At 41.2% G+C, this 21,740-nt stretch overlaps 1 protein-coding gene across 1 annotated transcript in view; it reads right to left on the bottom strand.

Annotated features, from left to right (window-relative positions):
* The window catches only part of LOC120914001 (protein prune homolog 2-like), a 238,018-nt gene that overhangs the window by 73,904 nt on the left and 142,374 nt on the right, over window positions 1-21,740 (bottom strand). The window contains exon 6 of the mRNA XM_040324451.1: window positions 16,262-16,356. Within this exon, the coding sequence (XP_040180385.1) occupies window positions 16,262-16,356 (95 nt within the window). The remainder of the gene's footprint in view (window positions 1-16,261; window positions 16,357-21,740) is intronic.

The raw sequence follows: 21,740 nt of genomic DNA, 5'->3' as shown, positions 1-21,740 counted from the left end.
TACTGTGAAGAAACCTTTCCGTATTTGGAGATGAAATCTTCTTTCCTCTAGACGTAAAGAGTGCCCGCTTGTCTTTTGTGTTGACCGTAAAGTGAATAACTCAACACCAAGTTCACTATATGGACCCCTTATATATTTGTACATGTTGATCATACCCCCCCCCCTTATTCTCCTCTTCTCAAGAGTGAATACATTTAGTTCCTCTAATCTTTCCTCATAGCTGAGCTCCTCCATCCCTCTTATCAATGCTTGTGCTCTCAGCCAAACTGTCAAACCATCCCATGGCTGGTTTCATAACTGATCACATGTGCAGCATCATGGCAGTTGCAGATTAAACAGAGGCCAAGATGACAGCTTCCTTGTTTGAAAACGATAGGAGGGTTCATTTCCACTTTAAAGCAAACCATGTAGGCAAAAATACTAGGTATGCTTCAATGCCCCCTCATTGTCATGGTGAGGCAAAGATTAAACTGAACACCAATCACTTTAGTCTTCTTCACATTTATTGCTGAACTATTGCATATCTATAAATAATGTTTGAATGTGCAGGATATCCGAAAATAGTACAAAAATAAGACAAGTATTCCAGTAATAGCAGGCACTTTAAGTGCACACTCTTTGTAATAGCTATTAGAACAGAAGATCTATGATACAAACGAATAGAATATGTTGCAATACAATGACCCTTAGTGCTGTAAAGCAATCTGTATGTAGAGTCCACAAATAACTACTAGAAAAGTCTATGGAGTAATAAAGTCCACCTGAAGATAGAAACACAGGGCCACAGGGATGTCAACACGTCAGAATGAGCCTCTATTTGGGAACAGAAGCGGTCTCCAGGAAGTATGCAAAAAAGAGAGATACAAAGGCACTTCTAAGTGTGGACTATAAGCTATTTAAAGAGGGGTGTAATTCCACTCACCTTTTGTAGAATAAAAACAGGCACTTGTTGGTCCTTGTCTGGTGAGGTAAGGATCAGTGCTCATGAGGGTTGATTCTTACCTCACCAGACAAGTGCCTGTTTTTATCCTATGAAAAGTGAGTGGATTTATACAATTTATTTAGTGAATAAATTGCTTACAGTCCGCACTTAAAGACGCCTTTGTATTTCTCGTTTTTAGACAGACCTACGGCCCCGTAGGAGTAGTCAGCTCCCAAATATAGACTGCAGAAGGGTACCCAAAGTTTTTTGCCTATAGCAAATGCAATCACTAAGGCAAGGCCCAATTAGAGAACTCTCTAGGTAGCAGTGGCGGTCCGTCTATAGAGGGCGCTGGAGCGCCGCCCCCTCTGGCTCCGCACTGCCACTGAAATAACATACATTCATTGCATGAATGTATGTTATTGTTGCCAGCTGCCGCTGGTCTATTCAGATGGCCGAACCTTGAGCACGGACCACCTGAATAACGGCAGCTAGTTGGCTGTGTGGAAGTGCCTATCAGAGCCAGCGGCTCTGATAGGCTTTCCGAGTACAGCCCTCATCTCCCGGAAGCTTATCCTCGGAACGTACGGGGGGTGCGTTCCTTGGATAAGACTGACGGCTGTCTCAGCCAATCAGGTTCACGGATTCTGGTTATCGGTAACCTGATTAGCTGAAGCGACACCAGGGCGGGAGAAGACATCGAGGGACGTGGAAGGAGAAAGGTAAGTGCATTTTACTGGGCACAGCGGCGACAATGGGCACAGTGGCATTAATGGGCACAGTGGCAACAAAGGGCACAGTGGCATCAATGGGCTCAGTGGTGACAGTGGGCACATTAGCAACAATTAAAGGGCACAATGACATGCACAGTGGCAACAATGGGCACAGTGGCAACAATTAAAGGGCACAGTGGTGACAATTGGCACAGTGGCGACAATTGAGGGGCACAGTGGCTGCGTTTGATGGTATGGAAAACTGGTGACAATTGATGGCACAGTGGCTGCGTTTGATGGCATGGCACAGTGAGTGCGTTTGATGGCATGGCACAGTGACTGCGTTTGATGGCATGGCACAGTGGTGCGAATTGATGGCATAGTGACTGCATTTGATGGCATGGCACAGTGGTTACAATTGATGCCACAGTGGCTGCGTTTGATGGCATGGCACAGTGACTGCATTTGATGGCATGGCACAGTGGTGACAATTGATGGCACAGTGGCTGCATTTGATGGGCACGGTGAGGCTTTTTTTCTTTTTTCGTTTGCGCCCCCCCAAAAATTTTGAGCACCAGCCGACACTGCTAGGTAGTAATCCTCTCCAGGCAGAAACCTGTGAGTTTAAATACACAATGGAAAGTTACCACAAACATTTATAATTTCCCCAAAGTATTCCTCTGAACCACAACCTCAAGAACTGGTTGTGGCAGGCAAATATTTATAATTCAGTAAGGCACCTTTCACACTGAGGCGTATTTCAGGTGTTTTAGCGCTAAAAATAGCGCATAAATAACACCTGAAATACTCCTGCCCCAGCATTCTTAATGTGGAAGCCAGAGGGCTTTCACACTGAGGCGATGCGCTGGTGGGAGAAAAAAAAAATCTCCTGTAAGCAGCATCTTTGGAGCGGTGAGAGGAGCGGTGTGTAAACCGCTCCTTCACCGCTCCTTCCCACTGAAAACAATGGGACACCGTGGTAAGACTGGCGGCAATGCGCCTCTGCAGAGGTGTATTGCCGCTGGTATTAACCCTTTTTAGGCCACCAGCGGGGGTTAATACCGCACCGCAAGCGACCGAATACCGCCGCAATTCCGACGGTATAGCGGCGCTAAAAATAGCGGCGCTATACTGCCACCGCACATCCTGCCCCAGTGTGAAAGGGGCCTAATGGTCCTTCTCACACTAATTACAGATACCTCCTCAACAGTAACAGACAAAATACAAAAGATTTAGCTCAAAGCCTGTGCCCTTACATATACCCAGTAAAGGAATTATCCTCAGGTGATACATAGAGATTAAACAAATCCTCCTACATAAGTTGTATTTGTCTATCTGCAGTCTTCTCTTCTCTACATCCATTTAAATTGCTGAAAAAATAAGCTTGTCTGGGAGTTCAGAAAAAAGGGGGCAGAGAACTGAAATTACACTGTGTAGAGTTCAGTGAGGAGAGGTCTGAAAGCTGATTGGAGGGAAGAGACACACCCCCATTCACACAGCACACAGAAACAGCGCTAAGGCTGTCAATCAGCTGGAGCTCCCTCCCCTGTCACCATTTTTTCCTTGATGTCAGAAGTGATTCATGCTGATAGCAGAGAAACACGCAGCGGATAGCAGAGAAACAAAGCAGCAGACAGAAATGACACCTAGTGCTTTTAATTTAAAATACCCACTATAGAGGGATATGCTTTGTTCATATTTCATGTCTGAGATTTACAACTACTTTAAGAACCAGCAATCCAGAGTGCTTTAATATGCAAATTTGTGCTGCTGGAAATGAATTCCAGTCCTTTGCAACACCACGCTGGTCATACAGTGTGATGAATGACTTATACAGAGTTGCAGTAGGTTGCATGGTGCAAAATGAAGAAATTATATTCAACATCCTTTATTCCTCCTAAACCCCACTTTTTGTTGACATAGCTCTGTAGGGAATTGCAACCTACACCTTCCCAAACATTTAGTCAGGATTTAAATCCTATACTGCACATGTGACAAATTGATTAGCTGAAACGAAAGGTGCTAAAATTCTATATGTATCATGCTGTGAAAGGGAAATAGTGCCCCACTCCAACAAATATAGTTGCCAGTGTGCCTAGAACGCCTTTCAGGATGTTATTTAGGTTGGAAATACAAGCATTTGTAGTGTGAAATTAACATTACTGGGGAAATTACATCTAGGTAACTACAAACATGCACTGTGGGAAGTGCAAGGCTCATGTGCATAGAACATTTCACTAGAAGGGCTGTTTTCATATAAAGCATTTTAACTTAAATAAAGTTCTTTCTCTCAAATGATCTTGCCTATTTTAGCAACCACACTCTATGTCTTAGCATTCTGCATATATTATAATAATGTTTTACCTTCATTTCCCATGACTTTGAGTGCATTAATATACGAAAAACAGCTCTTTGATTTTTTAGCAGGTAAAATAATATTAGCATAGTGAGACGCACCAAAGCTCCTCGGGATGCTAAGATCTGCAGAAGTTTAAGTAAACCAACTGAGGCCTGCATCAGCATACAGGTTGGAAGAGTTTTCTATAGGGGCCCAAATGCCAATTAACAATGCTTTATCTACAAACATCAAGCCGTTCGTGGAAAGGCTTGCAGAAAGATGTGCCTTCCTTAAATATCTGCATCATTAATTATTCTGACAGTTGGGGGATTAAAGAAAGGCTTTGCAGTTGTTTGTCTGTGCCGCCTGTAATATTAGCCCCTTGTGCAGACTTTCCAGAAAAAAAAACACAGGTTATAATTGAACCATTTTTAGTATGACAAAGCACACAGGGTCATAGTGTAAGTCATCGCAATTCTTATTGTCACTGCAACCTATTCTGCAAATACATTCTAGAAAGGCAAATCCTCTCTTATTGGGGGTTCCCTAGAACAAAAAGTTTTTGATAAATGTAATACAAAAATTCTCTTCAGGGGTGTCAAACTCAATTTCATAGTGGGCCGCATCAGCATTATGATTGCCCTCAAAAGGGCCAGTTGTATCTGTAAGATTAAATGTCCAGAGCATTTCCTCCCCTTACATTAGATGTCAAGAAACACCCCACCATCATAAGTTGAGTCCCCCACTCTGACAGTGCACCCTACTTACCTTATGCTGCTGCTGGGAAGAAGCTGGATGCATTTCTTGAAAGCAGAAAGTAAGGGTCTGGAGTAGGACCAGAGGAGGGCTGGAGCTCTCCTGCAGTTGCAGGAGAGTTGCGAGGGCCACATGAAATGGCCTGGAGGGCCGGATTCGGCCCGCGGACTTTGTGTTTGACATCTGTGCTTTAGTACCATATAAAAATAGTGTATAACATTTTTATACATACATCCAAGAACAAAAATTGAGCATACAGCAGCTTAGCTGTGTTGGTTGCAATCATTTTCCTTCTTCTTTAAGTATAGAAAAATAAAGGTTGACCTTGACAGAATTCCAGTGTCCTTATTACTTTTGTGTACAGTGCATTTTTTATGAAGATGAGGAGAGAAGGAGATGTTTGTAGTTCAAATTAGAAAACCATCCTAGGGTAGCAATGCTGCTCTTCCATAATACAGTACTGTGAATTAATAATCTCACCCTAGGACAGGAAGTGTGTTACCGGTAGAATCACCAGGTGAAAATTAAAAAATAGGATTTTTATAACAGCTTACCTGTAAAAAAAAAATCTTGAAGTACACCACGGGACACAGAGCCCAAGTCCTTACATAGTGGGTTGTATAGTTCACCAAAGGTGAGAGGACACTGGCACAACCAATGAAGACAGGCTCCCCTCTATATAACCCCTCCCCTAAGGGAAGTACTCCAGTTTTGTAGCAAAGCAATATGTACTCCAGAAGAGGGGCGGGACCTCTGTGTCCCGTGGTGTACTCCAAGAAAAGGATTTTACAGGAAAGCTGTTATAAAAAACGTATTTTCTTTATCATACACCACGGGACACAGAGCCCAAGTCCTTACATAGTGGGACGTCCCAGAGCAATGCTCAAAAGAGGGGAGGGAGACACAGATCAAGCAAACCGCCATGGACAAGAGACCCTATACCGCTGTTTGCAGCACACAATGCCCAAAGCCGGCCTCCTCATGTCCTCTTACATCTTACATCTTACATGTGCTTTAACAGGAAAAGGAGGAATTTAATTCCTTAATCCATAAGTCTGAACAATCACTTGTCGAATCCATTTAGAAATGGTCGATTTTGATGCGGCCTGGCCCTTTTTGGGACCGTCTGGCAGGATAAACAAAACATCTGTTTTACGTATCTGAGCAGTAGCTTGCAGGTAAACCTTCATTGCTCACACAACATCTAGAGAGTGCAATCATTTTTCCCCCGCCGACTTCGGTTCAGGAAAAAATGAAGGCAAAACAATATCCTGGTTTAAATGCAACAGCGAGACCACCTTAGGTAGAAAGGTAGGTTGCGGCCGTAATATGATCTTATCCTTGTGACAAACTAAATACGGCTCTTTACAGGAAAGAGTTGCTAATTCAGATACTCTTCTAGCAAAAGAGATAGCAACCAGGAAAGCCAACTTCCGACTCAAGAGTATCAATGGGATATGCCAGATATGTTCAAAGGGCTGTTTCTGTAGGCTCGATAAAACCAGATTTAAGTCCCAAGGGCTTAAGGGAGGTTTAACTGGCGGATTTACCCGCAACACCCCCTGAATAAACGCCCTGAATAGGGAATGAGTTGCCAAAGGTCTCTGAAAGAAGACCGATAGAGACGAAATTTGACCCTTAATAGTACTGAGGGCTAACTTCATATCCACCCCTAATTGACAGAAGGCCAGAACCCTGCTAATAATATATTTTTGAGGGTTCCACCCCTTTGATTCACACCAGGAAACATATGCCTACCAGATTCTATAATAAATGAGCCTGGAGGCCGGCTTCCTAGCATTAATGAGAGTGGAAAGAACTGGACCTGAGAGGCCACTTTTCTTCAGTATATGGGATTCAACAGCCAGACCGTCAAATTTAGCTTTTGTAAGGAAGGATGGAACACCGGATCTTGTGATAACAGGTCTTGGCGAAGTGGAAGAACCCAAGGTTTCCTCACCGCCATGCTTATGATCTGGGTGTACCAGGCCCTTCTGGGCCAATTCGGGGCCACCAAGATGACTGGTATCCCTTCTTCTTCTTTGATCTTGCACAGTAGTCTCTGTAAGAGTGGTACCGGAGGGAATGCATAGACCAGGGAAAACTGATCCCAGGGAAGCGTAAGTGCATCTATCCCATAAGATAGAGGACACCTTTTACCCTAGGTAGCAGAGAGGGAAGAGCCTGGGTGCAGTGGTGTATGAGGGGAGTGGCTGTAAAGGTGCTATTGATTCCTCTGGAGAGGATGGTATGTGGCCAGAGCGGCTAGAGCTGCCTGTCGTTGGCGAATTGTCTTTCTTGTCCTTCTTAGTCTCTGAGCTGCCTCTCCGGGAAGACATAGTCATAAGCTACAAGCAGAGGAAAGAAAGGACAGTGCATACACTTAGTACAGCACTATAAGCAGACCACTATCACACAGTCTGATGCAGAGCATGTGCCTCTTCCTGTGACCATCGGGCTCTGTGACCCTCGGGCTCTGTGTCCCCTCCTAAGGCGTCCTCAGGCAATGGTGGGTTGTTTATATTCCCCGCCTTGTGTACTCACTGCAGAAGTATGGGCGCCGCCGCACCCTCCCCACGTGCGCCCATACTTCCGGGCATAAATAAAAGAGCGCGCGTGCCGCCTATGTGGGGTTCTGGGACAGTAGCCCAAAAAGTACTGCATGCCGTGTGCCCCTCTCGCCTCTGTGGGGTGGCCGTATGGGGGCCCAGGTGGTCGGGCGGGCTTGGGGCAATGTCGGGCACCTTTTACCCTAGGTAGCAGAGAGGGAAGAGCCTGGGTGCAGTGGTGTATGAGGGGAGTGGCTGACTGACCTGCATAAACGAGGACACCTGTAGCCAGCTGTACAGAGCTCTGTTCCTATAGAGGATGCTGGCTCTTGCTCCCTCTGGTGGCGGACTCAGGTAAGACACTCTCAAATTTGTGGAAAAAAAATTAATCTTTTAAAGAATTATCTTTTTTCCTCTTACCTTATCCACGCCGCAGAGCTGCTAAAAAATTATTTCAGACAGACCAACCTTCACCCTTCACCGTGGGTAGCGTTGTGCCAACCTTCAGGCATATAGGTTCCTATTTAAAGGAGACATCTTCCCTGGGCCTAGTATAGGATTCTGCCAGTCTTTAACGCATCTTTTTGCGAAAGTGCTGGATCCCAGAGCCCAGTCCTCCAAAGAGAGACATTACAGGCATAAGCACTTTGGATGAACCTGGTAGCGTAGCTCTTCCACCGGACGGAATCAACAGAGGTCCTTCTCGTGCCCTTCACCTTAGACACTGGCGAAAAAAATGGAGTACTTCCCTTAGGGGAGGGGTTATATAGAGGGGAGCCTGTCTTCATTGGTTGTGCCAGTGTCCTATCACGTTTGGTGAACTATACAACCCACTATGTAAGGACTTGGGCTCTGTGTTCCGTGGGTTTAGATACATTGTGGCTACAGGAGAAATCCGGTAACATCACTAAAAATGCCTGTGGGGTACAATGATTACTGAGCAGCTCCCTTTGCAGCAAGGGATCAACTGCGGATACCATGAATAAATAGATCATTATTATAGGTAATTTCTGAAAATAGAGGTGCAGGGGGTGCAATACCTGATCACCCCTGACCTTACCAAGGGGGATACTACATTTTTACAAATTTAAAGTTGCATAATTGTTACAAAAATCCCTATGAACTCCAAAGGGTTCCTACAAACACACTGAAAACTGTTTTATATTTGCATATCAAATGCTCATATAATCTTGTGCAATGACATTGAACATTTTTGAGATTGCAAATAACAATGGCAAACCAGTTCCCTCCCACTAGTATGTGACTCTAATAATTTATCATAACTGGTTCTTTTCACTGGAAAAAAAACACTCTTTAAGACTGAAATGAGCATGCTGCCTTTTGGATTTGCCATTCTAATATGTTATGGTAGACTTTTTTGATGTCATTGTAGACAAAAGTTTTCGATGACTGTACCTTGGGGTAAGTATTGAGGGCAAAGCTATTTGTCTAAATATTGCATTGTGCCTTTTAATCCTTTCTCCCTTTCTTTCCAATTAAACCCTATCAAATAACAACACACTGTATGTGTGCAAATCTGCTTTAGTATAACAAAGAATATCCAGAGAGCAAAAAATGCAATATATTTCAGCATACCAGTCCTTAGATGTGCTGGTTGCATTTGGTTTCTTATTTCAGGCTAAGTAAATTTTCTGCAAGTACAGAAAAATATCTGTTGATCTTGGCAGAATTCCACTTTGTAACCTTATGTGCACTGAACTGATATCTTAAACGTGTTATCAGCTTTCCCAGTTATCCTCTATAATTCACAGAACACCTCCTATGTAATGTAAATGAGGAGATAAAGAGGTGTTTGTAGCCCAAATAAGGAGGGTAATCTAGGGTGAAAATGGTGACCCTTTATAGATACAGCACAGTGAGTGAGCCTTGTTGCCCTAAGTGCCGGTGCACATAGGGGCAACTTGTCAGGCGACTTAGCCACCTGACAAGTCACGCTCCATTCTGTACTATGGAACCACTCTAATAGGAGCGACTAAAGTCGCTCCGACTTAGAAAAAGGTTCCTGTACGACTTCAGGGCGACTTGCATTGACTTCAATACAGAAGTCATTTTGCAAGTCGCCTGTGAAGTCGTGCTGCCCCAGTGTGAACCAGCACTAAGGCTGGAAGTTTGTTATTGGGAGGGTCACCAGGTGAAAACAAAAGAGAAATAAGCCTGAAAAAAGTAACTATTGCAGTCAATAAATAAAAGGAATGACAAGCTGGAATATATGACATTTTTGAATACCTATTAAACACCTGCGCTCTGACCAAAAAAATATTAACTCAATGACCAAAAATGTCAGCTGCTGTGGGTAACACCTAATGTGTTTGCATAAAATTCCATCCTTAATCACAGCGCTTAAATCATCAACCAAAATGATACCAAATACTAAATTATTAAATCATAATGTCCCATATACTGCATAATCCATATAGTCCAGCTTTAAAGACAAAGTACATTCATGAATAGCTTGCAGCTACCATTTATCTTTTCCATAAAAAGTGCTCCGTGCAAATTGTACAAATCATAAATTACTCTTCAAATGTGTTCTTGTGTTCAGCAATAAGCCACCACCACATATGAGAACCCACCAGACAGACTTGACCCCCTGCTAGAGTAGGTCAATCTGGAGTTAATCATCCAAGGTAACACCACTCTTTCCTCACAGCACAGTCAGGGATTTAATAAAATCAGAGGAGATAAAGGGCTTGAATAGTGTAAAAAAATTTTTATTTAGGGGACAGACATATAAAAAATGTAAAATCCATATCATGCTTACATTTCATTGTGCATTCCGCCCTGAACCCCGGTTATGTAGTGTTTTTAGGTGGGGTTACAGGAAGGAAAGCTGGCTGCTGAAGACACCCGGATGTGGTGAGAGGCCAAAATCATGGGAGCTACAAACATGGCTTGCGCTTGGTAATGTGAAGCCAGTGTTGTAAGATAAAAACACAACATAACCGAGGTGCAGGGCGGAATGCACAGTTAAATGTAAACATGATAGCTTATGGGTTTTTTAAATTTGTATATGTCAGTTGCTAAAGAAAAAAAGGTTTCTACAATTCAAGCCCTTAATCTCCTCTGATTTTACAAAATCCCTCACCATGGTGAGAGGAAGGAGCGGTGTTACCCTGGATGAATAACCCCCTTGGGGGGAAGCGCTGACTGACCTACTCTAGCACGAGGTCAATCCTGTCTGGTGAGTTCTCAAATGTGGTAGTGGCATATTGCTGAATACAAGAGTACATTTTGAGGAGCAATTTATGATCAATAGAATTTGGTTTGCAATTTTTGCACTGAGCACTTTTTTGGACAGTATTGCACAAAATAAATGATAGCTGCAAGCAGCACTTAAAGGGTGTTATTCATTCTTTAAAGCTGCACTATATAGATTATGCACTATATAGGACAGTATCATTTTATAATTTAGTAATTTAGTATTATTTGATATCATTTGTGGTTGATGGCTTAAGTGCTGTGATTAGGACAAAATATTACCTTTTTGGTTTGGGGTTTAGATACAATTCAAGACAGGCCAGATACAGTACACAAGAAAGTTATTTGGTGCAAAAATCACTTATTTCTAAAACCTAAAAAATGTCCACTAACATGCAGGTTGGGATATACTGAGCACACATGTTAATGTCTATGAAGAAGAAAGAGGGGATGAATAACTAGACATTCCTGTCTTCAGCACTAATGTCATATGGGTAGTGCCCTGCCCTAGGCTGGATACATTTAGTTTTTGGCTCAGCTGTATCCAGCTGAACAGAAACGTATTTTCTAGGTCTGGTCAAGTCTTCATAAGCCTGTTTGGTTAATTACGACGGCCTGCCTTTGGAAGAAGCTTTTAGAAATGGAGTAGGAGGGTTAGCCTCTGGGTTATAAATATTTATCTGACCTCAGCTAATCCATGGGAGGTAGGCCCAGAAAATGGGCCTGGGGAGAAGATCAATGTTTGGGAGAGTCTGTACAGAGCACCCTCCCCCAGGGAGGCAGCGTATGTTACTGAAAAACTGTGTCTGTTAGGCCTTAGCATGTGCTGGGCTGAGGGTCGGAAGGAGCCTGGAGTAAATAGAACTTGTTGGAGGAAACTGCCTGTGGAAGCTTGGTTAAAGAAGTGGGGGGGGGGGGCTTTTGGCAGAAGCTTCAAGTTGGAAGTACTTTTTGAGGGTAGATATCAGAAGTTGCTGTGGTGTACTTGGATTGCTCATATAGAGCTTCAGATTGTTGGCTGTTTTTCTCTTACTGCTTGAACCGTGATCCTTAAGGAAGATGCACACATATAACTGTGAGTGTCAAAGGGTATCCTGCACCCTCTACCCTGCTTTTTTCTGTTTCAAATATTTTATTGAATTTTATAATTATCAACAAAATTCCATTAACAGAGCATGTACAATGCAATGATATAATAGAAATAGATATTCCATCAACAGAACATGTACAATAGTATAGTATAAAAAGTTGTAATCATTCAGGAAAGTACCGCTAATAAATGTAAATGAAAATAGATAACATGATAAGATTATGTAACATGAAGTGTCATAATCAAGTAATTGAGAAATTAAGTTGATTGAAATAATATAATATAATTATGTCATCTATGAAGAGAATAGAATTGAATGAACCTATAAAGAAATATAAAGTTAATGTGTTGTAGAATAGCTGGGGGAATAAATTAGGCTAAACCAGGGCCAAGTTCCTTCTCTTTTCTTGGCTTTATCTGGTGCGAAGGTTAAAAATCTCAACCATCAAAGCATCTTCTATTACAGTTGGTATATCAGATAATTAACAAGAATAAACCTAGTAGAGGGGATAGAGCACAGAGGGGAGAGAGAAGGAAATGTCCAGGGGGACCAATGGTTATAGAATCAGGTGACGGTAATCATAGAAGTGGGGTGGATATTATAATCTCCAGGGATAAATTTGTGAACAGTCCAAACCAGGGGGTAAATAGTGTTTGATCCAAGGTCTCCATAAGGATTTAAAATTAGAAACTTTATCTAGTAGTATAGCTTCAGTTTTAGCATGTATCATAGATTGTGTGACTCTTTGTTTGACTGACTCTATGGAGAGAGAGTTCGATTTCAATGCTTTTGCTACAGTTTATTTAGCTGTCGTGGTTATAAAAAGAAGTAATTTGAATTGACGGTGTGCTCCGATTTGTGTTTTTTTGTGCTACTGAGAGATCGGATTTAAGGGTTGTATTGAACATAGTAGAAATAATTTTGAAGATTTCTGACCAAAAGGAGCTTACTATGGGACATTCCCACCATATGTACATGTGAACCCAGAACAGTACAGCCTCAAAAACAGTGAGAGGGATATTGGGGGGAAATTTGGATATTCTGGATGGGACCAGATATCGTCTAGTTCGCACCTTATAATTTTGTTTCGAGAGCCACTATATTTGGTGTGGCTGAGTTAGTTGTTTGCCAAATTTGAGACCAATCTAGTTTATTTGGTTGAAGACGAAGATCAGTTTCCCATTTGGTTGTGTATGTTAGAGGAGAAGCGGTTACATGAGAGAGTAATTGTTCATATATGGCAGAAATAAGTCCACGTCTATGGGGGTCAGATTTGCAAGCATTTTCAAAGATCGTAAAGTCAGGAGTTTATGTGTCAGTGAGTTTGTTCTGTTACAATTTGGAGATATCAAAGGTTTCTGTGGATGGGATGGAATATGTTTTGCATAAGTCTGGAAATGGTATGATATTTTGAGAATTAAAGAAATGATGAACTCTAATTAAACCTACATTTGACCAAGCTGAAAAATAATTTGGGAAGGACCAGGCAGGGTTACGTAAGAATGAGAGGAGGGGATTATGTTTGGATATGAGTCGAAATCTGTTTTTCAATCTGTTCCAAATGGAAAGGCTGTGTTTCGTAATAGGATTTGTGATTTTCTTCCGCTGTGTAGGAGTAACCATAGTAAATTGCAGAAAGAGGGTCACAGTTGATTGACTCCAATGAAACCTATAATGGAATTTCCTTCATAGCGTGATATTTGGGTGATTGTGCTAGTTGTGCTGCGTAATAATATTTGGTGAAATCTGGCACACTAAAGCCCTGTACACACGATCGGTTTGTCCGATGGAAACAGACTGATGGACTGTTTTCATCGGTCAAACCGATCATGTGGGCCCCATCGGTTTGTTTTCCATCGGTGAAAAAAAATAGAACATGTTTTAAATTTTTCCTATGGATAAAAAAACTATAGAAATAAACGATCGTCTGTGTGGAAGTCCATCAGTCAAAAATCCACGCATGCTCAGAATCAAGTCGATGCATGCTCAGAAGCATTGAACTTCATTTTTCTCAGCACATCGTAGTGTTTTACGTCACCGCGTTTGGACCGGTCGGATTTTTGACCGATGGTGTGTAGGCAAGACTGATGAAAGTCAGCTTCATCGGATACCTGATGAAAAAATCCATCGGATTAGATTCCATCAGATATCCGGTTAATTTGTGTAAACAAGGTTTGAGTGAGCCCCAAATGAATTGGTTGGTTTTTCGTTGTAAAATATGTAGAAAGTGTGAAGGGATTGTTATGGGCAGTACTCCAAAGAGGTATAAAAGTTTAGGGAGGACAGACAGTTTGATCACTGTTATTCTACCCATCCATGCCAACTGTAGAGAAGACGAATTAGCTTGGAGTTTAGTAAGTTGTGTAAGCATAGGTGGGTAGTTGACTGTGTAGAGGTCAGATGGATTTTCTGTAAAATGTATGCCTAGATAAGAAATATGTGAGGCCAACCAGACAAACGGGAGAGAATCATGAAGTTGAAAAAGAGCGGGGTACTGCACTAATTAGATAAATTGTAAAGCGGCAACTAAAATGTTATACAACACTAATAATAATGGTCAAAGGAAGAGCTGCGCTGTTGTAAGCTAAAATGTGAAACTAGTGATAATGAAGTGCTAGATAAATATCAATTACAATTATGAAACACTGACTGAGTGAAAAAAAATTATATCTGTAAATAGGTCTGTGAGACCTCAATAGGATAACAAGAAGGGGTTGATTCCTAAATTAGGTAGAAACCTGAGAATTATCAAGTGAATAAATAGCAGTCCGTGTGAACAAACCAAAAAAAGCAACACTAGGAATACCATTAACAAAGTGTCCAAGGTAAAAAATGTGAATATAATAAAAATTAATGCAGAGTGTCCATATAAACTTAAATAACCTCAGTGTTCAACAAATCCAGTAGTCCAGGAAAAAGTGCTTACAGGATAGTGCCTCCAGCAAACAATAACACTGGTGCTTACCAGATGGACGTGATCTCTATTTATAGGAGATAAATATGCGCATATGGTTGATATCCCAGCCTGGGGTCTCTATTGGTAGCAAAAATCCCTCAGTGTGGTTCAATATTGCATAGAAGATGTCTCAAACAACATAGCAATCCAGGATGCACCACATAAAAAAGGGAAGGGACTAGCATAGCATAAAACCCTTAAAAATGTAATAAGTAACATAAAAATGCACACTTACATCGAAGAAGTGAGATAAGGCATATAAAATACAATCGAGCCGGCCGACTCTTCGATTCAGCAGCTTGTATCTTCCGGGTCTGGCGCACAACGCGGTGACGTCAGAATGTCGTTCCTCCCAACGTTTCATCAATTAGAGATCACGTCCATCTGGTAAGCGACAGTTTTATTGCTTGGTGGAGGCACTATCCTGTCAGCACTTTTTCCTGGACTATTGGACTAAGTTTATATGGACACTCTGCATATTTTTGTTTATTATATTCAAATTTTTACCTTTGACGCTTTGTTAATGGTATTCCTAAGGGTTTTTTTTTTTGTTTGTTCACACGGACTGCTATTTATTCACTTGATAAGTCTCAGGTTTCTACCTAATTTAGGAATGAACCCCTTCTTGTTATCCTATTGAGGTCTCACAGACCTATTTACAGATATAATTCTTTTTCACTCAGTCTGTGTTTCATTATCTTCACTTCGGCACTTCATTATCACTAGTGTCACATTTTAGCTTACAACAGCACAGCTCTTCCTTTGACAATGATGAAATTGAGTTTGGAGAGTAGGTGATAAAGAAATGTTTAGGGCTGTGGATTTGTAGAAGTTTATTGTTAGGCCTGATAATTGTCCAAAATTGTCCAAAGGCGGTGCTAATAACAGGGGCAAAGTAAGAAATATCAGGACATCATCTCCAAACAGGCATAATTTGTGGTCATGACCTCCAAGTTCCAATACTTTGATGTTTGGGTTAGATTGAATGAGTTGTGCTAGGAGTTCAATGGCAAGGGCTAAGAGGAGAGGGGATAATGGGCATCCCTGCCTGGTACCTCTCCCGATATTAAAGGGGTTGGAGCGGTATCCTGAATACCCTGCTTTTTTCAAGTACTACTATAAATCTTTAAAAACGACACCTCGAGTCTGAGCCTAAGATTTGTTGGTTTGTTCTAAAGCTGGTATTTGGTCCTAGAAGCCTCTGACCAAGTAAAGGAGACCTGGATTATTTCCAGTGTCCTCTTCGGAGGTTAGCACTTCAAGATTGAGGCTCCAATTTGCACAGTATTTACCATTTTAGGAACAAAATAGTTATTAGTGTTCTACCTGACTGCAAAATAAAAAGTTCAAGATTAAAAATTAGACCTTATTACTAGCCGGTACGCAAAAGGAGTGGACATGGTTGTAAATACCAATAATTTTGTGAATTTATTCATTGTGAACGATTCCATTACACATACAATATCCAATATGATATACATGTGTTTAAAACCATTAGTGTATTCAAAACAAATTAACTGATTGACAGATTGATTTAGGATACAACAATATTGTATAACATTATGAAAAAATAATAATCCATAATACTGACGACTACAATTAAAAGGTTTACCTATTTATATCAGTATGATAACAAAATGAAAGTTTAAGTATAAAATTCTCATATAACACTGTTCACATAAGCAAAACAGTGAATAATATATTTTCATTGCCTTACCTCCAAAGACATGTGCATAGTTGTAATGGCTACTTTAATGTCTCCATCAGACAATTCTTTGAATTCTTTGAGTATGATTTCTTCAAGACTAGCACCTGTTCATGATGCATTTCATTAGTAAATCAGAATATCAGTTTACAATATAAAGGGTTATACAGTGAATTTATAATTACAAGGAATTAGAAAATCTGGTTTATGAAACCTGGTTCTAATGTCATATTATCTGTGTTTCTATTCTCCAGAGGTTGCTAGGGGTTCCCCTGTGGTTGAATAGCCCCCCATTTGATGGTGACAAAGTTCTGGGGCCGTTACCACTTGGCAAAGCCAGTAGCATGACACCAAGAATCTAAGTTGTCTGTAAAGGCGGTATTCAAAGCAAGGATTGCATTTTTCCTACTGACCACTGATGTAAGGAAATTTTTTCTCTAAAGCATGTATTGGTTTTAGCAGGGGTTCCCGGAAATAGGAAAATTACTTCAGGGGTTCCTCTGGTATCAAAAGTTTGAGAAAGACTGGTTTAAGGGAACCAGAGCACTGCCTACCCTGTAGAAGTTTATATATGAAGATACATACTAATTCTGACTGCACCAATATACTTCCAACATTAAAGTTATTATAAATTTATTGTTAAAAAAAAAAAAAAAAAACATGATATACTTACCTGAACCGCCTCTTTTTGGGTTCCCTGGCGATGATCCTGGCTCCTACTGTTCTTAGTGTACCTCCATACAAAGCCTTCGCACCTGAGCCATGCTGCCTGTGTACATAATCACAGACAGCATGACTAAGCCCTGCCCCTGCTCCCTCATCACAGGATTTGACTGACAGTAGCAGGAGCCAATGGCTCCCGCTACTTCAGCAAAGCCTGTGAGACCTGGAAGTTAGAGAAGAGAGACGCTGCAGACAGGTACAACACTGGATCAAGTGAGAAGTATAAGGGGTGGTGAATGGGTGATACATTTACCTAAACATTGTAGGGAATGCATTAAGGCAAAAAAAGTTTAGGCTTTAGAACCACTTTAAGATATACAATAACATAACTTTCCTCAATGCTGGTACTTTATTGTAGTAACTCCATTAACAGACAAAATAAAAACAAATATTATTTGAAAACACTTGGACAAACTATAAGGCCTCGTACACACGACCAGTTTCCTCGGCAGAATTCAGCTTCCGACCGAGTTTCTGGCTGAATTCTGCCGAGAAACCCGGCCGTGTGTACAATTTCGGCCGAGGAAGCCGACGAGGACCTCGGCGAGGAAATAGAGAACATGTTCTCTATTTCCTCGTTGTTCTATGGGAGAACTCGGCCCGCCGAGGTCCTCGGCGGCTCCAGGACTGAACTGGCCGAGGAACTCGATGTGTTTGGCACGTCGAGTTCCTCGGCCGTGTGTACGAGGCCTAAGCCTTGCCTACTGATGGAGTTACCAAAGCAAAGTTACTTTGTTACACAAAGATAAAGTGTTGCTATAGCCAGGCAGCCTCCCTCTCCTGTGTTATATCCATAACACATCCATATCCATAACACATGTTCCCATGTACCCAATGTACTAACTGGTCTTCCTTATTTCTTTATCTGCCTTATTAGAATATCCAACATCTTGATATTAAAATTAAGTATAAGCTTTGTAAACATGGTAAAACATATAACATGTGCAGGTTTAGTATGAAAGAGGTACTTTGTGCCAAAGAGCTTTTCTAGCCTAGAATATTCATACTGAGAATCTACCATACTCATAAGAAACACCAGGACTTATAGTCAAAACTTTCTTAATGAAGAACAATTTTAGTAGCCCATATCAAGCAATGAGAAGCTTAACTTCTTCCCCCAGATTTCACTAGAGGTGAGAAAGGAAGCATGTGATTGGTTAAAACAGGCAATAGATTAAAATACTTCACTAAGATTCTTTCAATTATAAGGTCCTTTATTTGCAAGCATAGAGATATTAGGGGGGATTAAAAAAAAAACATTTACCCTATTTTTTCAGTGGTATGGCCCTTCAAAAAGTTCCATGCCAGATTCAAATAAGCCCTGCTTTGCTAAAAAGTGAAAAAGATTCAGATAGTTCTAAGGCTACGCCAATTTAAAAACAGATTACCTGCAGTATGTAAATAACGAAACAAGGTAATTTAGATCAACTCTATGTGGGCATACAGAGATGGAGTGCTGTCCCTGTATAGCAGGGCAGCAAATTTACCATCTCTACTCCCTCCGCACCCCACACGTCACTGGTTTTCAAGGGTGTTGTCAGCTTCACAGCCAACATGTTTTTAGTAACCAGTGATGCTGGGAGAGGGCAAAGCATGATGGTGAAGCTGAGGGACTCTCCTTATGACTGACAGCAGACACTGGGCAGTTTCTTTAGCCAAAAGCAGGCCAACCTAAAGGGAAACGTGTGCCTCTGAATCCCCATCAGGCTCTGCCCACCGAGCTACAAAACTCTGTGTCTGCTGCATTGTCCCTGTGACAACTGCAATGGTGGGGAGGGAACCCAGCTGCCACTAGTGGTGTACCAAAAGGCTCTGTACTAGGTCCTGTTCTATTTAATCTATATGTAAGTGATATAACTAAAGGTTTGATGGACAAGGTATGTATTTTTGCTAATGATACAAAGGTGTGTAAAAGGGTTGATATACCTGGAGGTGCCTGTAACATGGAACATGATTTGGCATTGCTGAAAGATTGGTCAAAGCAGTGGAAACTGCAGTTTTCTAAATGTAAATAAAATGCACCTAGGGAAAAAGAATCCCTTGAGAGAGTACAACATTGGGGGTATAGTGTTGGCCAGCACTACAGAGGAAAAGATTTGGGGGTACTTATTTCAGATGATTGCAAAATGAGCAGTGTGACCAGTCAGTGGGAAATGTGAATAGAATTCTAGGATGCATCACTAGAGGGATCATCAGCAGGAGGAAAGAGGTACTGATTCCCCTATATACTGTAGATCTTTAGCAAGACCTCATTTAGAATACTGTATCCAGTTCAGGAGAAAAGACGTTATTTACAAAAACATATTGATAATATAGAATGAGCGCAGAGACGGGTAACAAAAAATGGTGAAAGACCTGGGGATAAAACATCTACAGAGCAACATCAGGAACTTAATATGTACAGTTTGGAGGAAAAAAAGGGAAAAGGGAGACATGATTGAAACCTTTAAACACATCAAGGAGGTGAATAAGGTTCGGTAGGGTAGTTTTTTCAATTTTAAACCAAAATCAAGAACACAGGGACATGTCCTTAAAATAACTTGAGGAGTTCTAAACTAATCTTAGAAAGTATTATTTTACTGAAAGGGTAGTTGATGCTTGGAATAAACTTGGAGCAGAAGTAGTAAGCCAGCCAACAGTAAATGTCTTCAAACATGCTTGGGACAAACATAGATCTATACTCCAAAAAGTATATGAAAAAAAAAATATTAAAAAAAGATCAGGCAGACTCAGAGGACTACTCAGTCTTTTTTTTGCTATCACTTTTCTATATCTCTATGAGCATTTGAAAAAAAAATCCTTTCCATCATGCAATGGAGGATTTTGAAGCAGGGTGATGCTTGTGAGGTTGTACAGAAAGAGCAAGCAGGGAATCTGTCTGTCTAATAGAAAAGGCAGATTTAAAGTACACTCAAATGTATCTGACAATGTCCAGGCCATGTTGAAAGACTTCCTTTGAATGTCTGGGAGCAGGGCACAACAATGTCCTCATTGAGATGGAATGCTGAAGCCATCTTTGGAAGAAAAGATGGTCTTGGGTGCAATACAATCTTGTTGTTGTGAAGTATGAGGAAAGGCTCCTTACAGGAAAGGGCCACCAATTCAGAAACATCTGACAGACATTAAACAACAAAAAAGGCTATTTTGCTTGCAATAATCTCCAAACGGGTTTTCCTGATGGATTCAAAGGGTGATTTTTGCAAATAAAGGTCCAAAAAAAGCCCTGGTTGCAGGAAATACCTTGAATAAAGGTTTTTATGTAGTAAGAAATAGAATGAATGTGGCCAAAACCTGTCATTTGAGGGTGCTGAGAGCTAGATTCTAGTCAATGCCTGTTTGTAGAACAACCAGAAAGCAAGGGACAGAGTCATTTTAAGACTGAATTGACTATGCTCACACCAAGTGTATTAAGTTTTCAAGGTATGCTAACAGATATTTCTGGAAGTAGCTTTTCTTGCCCTTACAAGGTAGGACGAACAGGCTCAGAAACCCATATATCCCTTAAGACCTGGGTTTCAACAGCCATGCCATTAAAACCAGGCCTATTTACCAGGTTCTTCTGGGCCAATTTGGTGCTAAGAAAATCACTGTCTTCCTCTCTTACTCTATTTTGTGGAGCAGGACAGGTAGGTAGAATTCTTTGTGGAGGGAAGGCATAGATTAGCCTGAACTGAGACTAGAGGATAGGTAGAGCATCCAAGGCCAGAGCTAGAGGGTCCCTGATTCTGGATACAAACAGAGAAAGTTTGTTTTTTGTTTTCTACCTGGAGGGTAGTATGTCCACATCCAGAATTACTAATTTTTGGCATAATAGACTGGATGAGGAGACCATTCCCTTTGGAATCTGCCTGCCAGTTGTCCACCCCTGTGATATGGACGCTGAAATTGCTGGACAGTGAGTTTCTGTCCATTTAAGAATTTGGCTTGTCTCCCTTAAAGCATACAGGCTCCTTGTGCCAATTTGATGATTAATATATGCCACTGGCTGAACCCTAATTGGGTGCTCCTTTAGAAGGGAGTCCAGTGCTGGAGGGACAACCTGACAGCAAGATGTTGATGGGGAGTTTAGTCTCTTCTTCTGATGATTGTAATTAAACTGTCAAGGATTGGAAGACTCCTCCGCAGCCTAGCAGACTTGTATCTGTTGTAAGAGCTATCCAATTGTAGGAAGGAAGGATTTAAGTGGTGATCCACCAGAGCAAGGACTTCCTTGTTTGGGAGGATAAGAGCATGGAAAAATCCAGGGAGAAAGCCTGCTTTTTCCATGTTGATATACAGTTTAGCTGGAGAGATCTTGGAATCAAATTGGACAAAGGGTACTGCCTCAAAAGAGGCCATCGTTAGGCCCAGGACTCTCATGGCTAATCTTACCATAGGATTTCTTTTGGATTTCAGCTGTCAAGCATGAGCTCCTAAGGAAAGAAATGTATTTTCTGAAAGGAAAACTTTTGCCTGGGATGTATGCAGAATCAGACCCAAGTGGTTGCAAGGTGTAGGGAGGGATGGAGAGCATACTTGATCACCCAGCCAAAGTTCTGGAGCAGCTTAATTGTGTTGTGTACATTTGCTAAGAGTTGAGAAAAATACTTCAAGAGCAGACTGTCTAGATAGTCTAAGTGAATATGATAAAGTGAGGGTGCTCTTGCGCCTACCTAGTAAAGCTTAAGATGTGAAGTAAAATAATAGTAATGAACTAAAAGTGATGATGCTGCTCAATCTAATAATGTATAAATATCAAATAGAAATACAATAAAATAGTGAAAGGTAA

This window comes from Rana temporaria, chromosome 1, assembly GCF_905171775.1.
Source record: "Rana temporaria chromosome 1, aRanTem1.1, whole genome shotgun sequence".
Lineage (NCBI taxonomy): Eukaryota > Metazoa > Chordata > Amphibia > Anura > Ranidae > Rana > Rana temporaria.
This window is presented reverse-complemented; position numbering and strand designations above follow the sequence as displayed.